Source organism: Propithecus coquereli, unplaced genomic scaffold (assembly GCF_000956105.1).
Source record: "Propithecus coquereli isolate 6110/MARCELLA unplaced genomic scaffold, Pcoq_1.0 Scaffold12, whole genome shotgun sequence".
NCBI classification, from domain to species: Eukaryota; Metazoa; Chordata; class Mammalia; order Primates; family Indriidae; genus Propithecus; species Propithecus coquereli.
Genome location: NW_012136080.1, coordinates 5,005,971 through 5,012,528, shown reverse-complemented (window position 1 = coordinate 5,012,528; position 6,558 = coordinate 5,005,971). Strand labels below are relative to the sequence as shown.

The 6,558-nt window shown below is 33.4% G+C and overlaps 1 protein-coding gene across 1 annotated transcript in view; it reads right to left on the bottom strand.

Annotated features, from left to right (window-relative positions):
• Window positions 1-2,914, bottom strand: part of TBC1D5 (TBC1 domain family, member 5) — a 396,708-nt gene extending 393,794 nt beyond the window's left edge. Inside the window, exons 1-2 of the mRNA XM_012663212.1 lie at window positions 2,910-2,914; window positions 2,464-2,591 (exon numbers count right to left, since the gene is read on the bottom strand). Of these exons, the coding sequence (XP_012518666.1) occupies window positions 2,464-2,591; window positions 2,910-2,914 (133 nt within the window). The remainder of the gene's footprint in view (window positions 1-2,463; window positions 2,592-2,909) is intronic.
• Between the last annotated feature and the right edge of the window lie 3,644 nt (window positions 2,915-6,558).

Sequence of the window (6,558 nt, the reverse complement as noted above, 5' to 3'; positions counted from 1 at the left end):
AAAACTCAAGCAGTTAAAAGTTTAATTCACGTGGATAACATTTCCTATGATTTTACACATATATCCAGACAGTTCTTTTTTTTTGCCCTCACCCACTTTCCTAAACCACTCATGAAAATAAACCAATGATATGCAGGTTTTTTCTCTCCATTCCCATTATCTGGTTATTTTACTAATCCTTTCCAGAATTCTCAGAATCATTCAACAGTACTATTTCTTTATGAAGGTTAAAATTCAGATTTGAGAAATTAAAGACATTTTGTTTACTAATAGAATCTATGACAGGAATTTTTTTAAAGATTATACATGACCTCTACACACAAACAACTGATGTTAAGTGTAAGTGTTCAACTATTTAGAAAATGAGTCATCCAACAGCCAAAAATTCCCTAAAGATGTGGCAGAAATGTATGAAAGGCTCTAAAATATTTGAAGAAACTCCATGGAAGACATATATCAAAATAAACAAACATACTAGAAAGGTGATGATTCTTCAAGTAAATATGACAACCCCATTCAAATGCAACACATGTTTTTCTTGCAAAAAGGAAATCTAAAAAGATGAAATAGATGCTTTATATAAAATATTTACATATACAATGTACAAAACCCACTACGGTTATAACCTTTATGGCTTTGAAGAACTAGATATTTACATATCTTTCTTTCTGCATGTGCTTGTGCGTATGTGTGTTTTGTATATATTTTTAACAGTTGACAGCTGTTTTAGAGCATACAGAGATGCCAAGCTGAATGAGGGTCTTGATTACTTCAAGATTAGCTATCTAAAGTTTCTATTCATTTTAAGTGTTGTTAGTTGGAAGAGTCATTAGTCACTTCCTTGTCTCATAGAACATCAGCATACATTTACATTGTTAATGAACATTTGGGGTAAATGAATTAATGGCACTTTTAAACATCAATTCAGTCCTAATAACTTAGTATGTCATAGAAATGTTAGGCTAGGATATAAACGAAAAGGCTTTTCAGTAAAGGTAACTACTCATTCCTGCAAACAATAGAGGATAAAATTAATTTAAAATGTCTTTTTAACCAGGTTAAAAAAAAAAAAGACCCTCAATATTTAATGAAGTAGACCAGAGAAAAATATGCACTTAAAAAATAAACAACAAACTATGTTCTCGAATAAGCATATAAACCAGAAATAGTATGAAAACTTTTTGTGAAACTATTTTATATGCTTGTAACATAAATACATATTCACTTTTAAAACACTCACAGAAGTACTTGCAAAACAATTTGACTTATTTAATTGAGTGCTTCTTATAAGTATTACATTTAGGAGAAGATATCGCCAGGAATGGTATCATGCTTACCACCGTGATATTAAAATACTGAAATTGAAATGAACACTATTAATTTTCATGTTATCAAAATCTTAAACAGCAGTCTTGTTGAGTCCTTATCACAACATATAAAAAAGATCACAAAAATAAGTTGTAGGACAAAGTCTCTTATTTTCATTAAAAATAAGGATGGCATTTGTATGATGTAGAAGATATTAAAGACGTACAAAAAACATAAACACACTCCATAAAGAGCTTGTGTTCTAAAGAAACACTTTAAGTATTAGTTTTAAAATTCTCAAAACATGAGTTAATAGCAGACCTTGACATCAATAGACAGAAAAAAATAATTTCATTTGAATTCTAAAAAACACACATGAAGTTTGACTAATTTATGATGTTTTAAAATAGATCTTACAATCCTAATACATGCATTTCATGAGTGAAAAATTACAAGTAGTCATTGAGTCAATGAACTTTATCATATATTTGGTGGATTACTTAAAAATAAGGATAAGGCTTCAAGAATTCTCACAAACTCCTTGCTTCCTTCTAAAAACTGTATTACTACTACTATCATTACATAAACATTGAGAAAATAATACAGATTTGGATGCATACACATCTGATAAATTTTTGTAGCACAGAACCTGAATACAGTCTACTTTTTAACAGTATACCACTTAATAATTTCAATGTATAGATCTTTAAAAATATGACACAAATTTCAATTATTTTATTAAAAAAAAGATGATGATGAATCAGGTAAGTTTTTTATTATGGAATAATCTCAACCTGCTGGAGGGCAAAAAAATCCCTGCAAATCAACACCAAAAGTTTAAGATTCTTTAAAAGATGTTTGACAAAGGCCACTTAGCATTTTAACATTCTTATGCTGAAGTCATTGTTTAGTTTATGATTTTTTTTTAAAGAATGGCAGTGCATTAAACATTTGGCTAATACTTCTGTCAAAAACTGAAAGCTGACTTTTTGTGGTATTCATTTGTGTCAAGAGTGCTCTGTACATATCCAGAGAAATGTTCTTAAAGTTGCCTTTCTCAGTTTTATCAAGAGAATTACACATATAAGGCACAGAGAGAGCTAACTGGAGCCCCTCTGCTAGGTTTCCCAGTATCCGCAGAGAGCATCTACTCACCTCCAGACTTGTTAGAGGAACTGGACAAAGGGTCAATGCCCACTTCTTGTTCTTCTGGCTGCAGAGGATGTCTAGTTTCAGATAAGGAATGATACATGGTGGGAACTGGACGATGTCGCCAAAAGTACCTGGAATATGAAAAAATATAGAGAAAAATAACAATTTTTTTTATTTCTGCTATGACTGGGAATAAATACAAGACTGAAATGATCAAATGAGCATTACAGACTTTTACATGTTTTCCACAGGCTCTGGGGACTGTTACTACACATTGGTAGGCTTATGCAAAGAAGTGAAAATGTAGCGTAATATTTCCATTTCAGCAATTTCTCCAAAAATCTGGACCTCATTTATAGTCTTTATATCAATGTTGAATCATATTTATTTTCATCAAACTTTGCACAAAAAGCTGTACAATAAGTTAAAGAAATTATTCTCCCACTTACAGCATCCTTCTGTTTTACAGCCAAAATAATACACATTCACAATAGAAACTTCCACAAATATGAAAACATAGCAAATTAAAATTACTCATAATTGTAGTAGCTAGAAATACCACTCTTAACATTTCAGTGTATTACACATATCCTTCCTATCTTTGTTCTGGGCATTTAAAATGTGTATGTTTTTAATGTGATCCATCATGTTAAACTTACTGATTATGTAATCTACTTTCAACTGAGTGTCCTTCCAAGTTATGAAAAAAAGTGGCTATACTATCATTTCTAATAGATCCTTAGCATTCCATTATATAGCCAGCACAACTTATATAACCAATTCCTTATAAGTAAACAATTAGGATGCTTTCAGTTGTTCAACACTATATACAGCAAATGATTATCTTTTAGCAGTGTCACATCCATGATTATCTCCGTTAGCATAAATTCTTAGATGTGCAATTGCTGGACTAATACATACATTTAAAAAATAAGATTATGTGGTAAGTTTGGCAAATTGTACTCTAGAAAGGTCTGTACATAACAGAACAATTCATTTCCCCTGGATTCTCGTTAAATGGATAGCTCTTCTTTTTTGTTTTGAACCAATGTGATACTCAAATTTATACTGCATTTGCTTGACGATTAGTGATATTACTGAAGACTTCATATATTTCTCTAAAATGTTTTATTATATTTTGTGAATGGAGTTTATTGTTATGATTGTGTTCATGATTTGTAGGCATGCTTTAAATATCATGCATATTAAAACTTGTCATGAAACTACCCTTTAAACAAATCAATAATGGGGTGCAAGGCAAGAACTATGGTAAGAGCCTAGCTAAAAATAAGGCACAGATCTAGCTAAAAATAATGACAATTAGCCACTGTCCCCTTGTTTGCTTCTCTATAATTACAACTCTGGAGCCACATAGCTGGTGGTCATAAAGATTCTTAGCTTTCTCCATAGATAACATCACCTTTCTGAAACCAAGGGGTAGTTTCTGAGATATCTTCCAGATCTCTCATTCCATTGAAATGGCTGACCCACTCAGAGCAGTGGCCCATACCAAGGAACTGACTCAACTGGTCTTGTGACCCCCATCCAAGAACCTGATCAGCAAAGAAGACAATTTCTACAACCCAATGGTTCCTCCCCGAACCAAGCCAATGAGCAGACTCAATTGCCTATGCCAAACTGTCTTTAAAAATCCTGTCTCCCAAATTCTCTGGGAGGCAGATTTGAGAAATTTCTCCCATCTCCCCACTTAGTCCTATGCAGAATAAACTCTTTCACTGCTGTAAATGCTGCTGTCTCCGCATACTGGCTTCCTCTTGGGCAGCAGGCAAATGAACTTGGTTGGGTGGCAACATCATGGTTTATGCCTCTGGTATTACGCTTACAACAACATGATTACATAAATAATCATTTTGAAGGTTTTTTCCCCTTCATTCCTATTTCTATAAATTATTCCAAATTAAACAAGATTTTTTAAATTAAATGATTTTGAGGACAGACGCAGTGGCTCATGCTTGTAATCCTAGCACTCTGGGAGGCCAAGGTGGGAGGACTGCTTGAACTCAGGAGTTCGAGACCAGCCTAAGCAAGAGCGAGACCCCATCTCTACAAAAAAAAAAAAAAAAATAGAAAAGTTAGCTGAGGGCAGTCCCAGCTAGAGAGGAGAGGGAAGGAGAGGGGAGGGAAGGGCAAGGAGGAGAGGAGAGGAGAGGGAAGGGAAGGCAAGGGGAGTCGAGGGGGGAAAAAATATTTTGAATTTCCAAGATTAACTACTTGGAAATTTTCTATGTCCATAAGGTACACATTACCTTCCCAAATCAGGATTCTTCCAAAAAATAAACCAGGTTCACCAATTTTCATCCAAAATAATGTAAAGTACCATAATCATTTAAATTCAAGAGCAACGGGACATGAAAGAAAGAAAAAATGAGGAAAGACAAGTGGGAAAAGCAAGTCAAATCAAAATGAGTACTTAATTTTATAGGATATGGTCTCTACCTATGTAGGAAAGGTTCCAGAGATGCCCATGAATACACAAATCCTTGATTAGCTTTTCCCACGTTTTCCTAGCCCAAAATAACCCTCACCTTGTAAAATACTCATGTACCTTTTCTCATTTTTGTCAAAGCCTCCAACCTCTCCCCTCCTGCCATCACAGTCAGATGTTAATAAATCCTATCCCTCTGGGACTGTGGCTAAAACAACAGAAGCAGAGGGTTAGGGAAAACGGAAAACTTTTGTAGCTAATATGTAGTAAGAATTTCTAAAGCTATAAATCCTAAATCCATAAATCTAGACAGTTGTCAGTATTTCTTTCTTATGTGTACAAATCAATAAGCATATATTGAGCACTTGCTATACAGAAAGAAACTCTGGGAAACATAACCTTGTAAAGGATAGCAAAATGTATATGATCAGTTATAATATAAAAAGGAATCTGATAAATTCTGCACAAATAAATGAAGAGATTAAGAAATAAAGTCCTCTACTTTGAAGCAGTAAGGATCAACAAATTCAAATATCTAATTGGGGGTGGGGGGCAAAAAGCATTATTAATTATAATACAAGCAAAGAAGATACGCCAAATCCACTCTACAAGCAAAGAAAATACATCAAAAACCACTCTCGGTGCTTCACAGACACACATCATTTCATCCTCCCTACAACATAAAGATGTATCTTCATCATCCTTATTTTCATTTTACCAAAAAGAAACCTGAGGTATAGAGAGAGATCGAGTATTCCGTCTAGAGTCACACAATTAATAAGTACTGAAGCCATAATTTGAACTGGCTCCAGAGCTCACATTCTTTCTCCTACATTACATTTGGTTCCCAGTAAGTCAATGTGACAAAAAAGCCAGGTATAAAACAAGGGGTATAAAAGGATGGGGCCTATGAACAATTAGAACACTCCTCACTAGACTTCAGCTTTTCCAACATAAGATAGAAATCCAGAATTTTATGTGAAATCTCCTTATTTATACATGTTGCAAATAATTCAAATTTTAAAAAAATACTGTGCGGAACAGATTAAACACATATTAGAATTGTATTTGGCCAACAGGCAACTATTGTAATGTAAAATTTACATTCTCTATATATTTTGCTATACTCTTAACAATGTGAAAGTAAGCCAGGCACAGTGGCTTGTGCTTATAGTCCCAGCTGCTGAGGAGGCTGAGGTGCTAGGATCACTTGAGGCCAGGAGATCAAGACCAGCCTGGGTGATATAGCAAGACTCTGTCTCTTACAAATGTAAAACTAAAACAAAAAAATAAACATTTGAGAATGTCTATTCTAAGTTAATTGTTAAATTTCCTTAAATTTTCTTTAAAGTCCTAAACCATGTTTTCATCATTTCATTAGCGTCATTTCTTATTTTTACAGTATACAGCCACTGTCACAGGCTTCACATACCTAAAATGTATTAATACAAATAAATGGATTTTATGTATTTTAAACTTCATGAAAAATAGGCAAGTGACAAGCAAACTGACATCAAAGTTTATTTTTAAAAAGGAACATCAAAAAATCAGTTTTTATAGCTAAAATAAAATACAACACAATGATGTTCATATATTCGTTTAGGGACCTAAAAAATATATCAGGTCTTTTGGACTCTTAGAGAAAGTTAAGT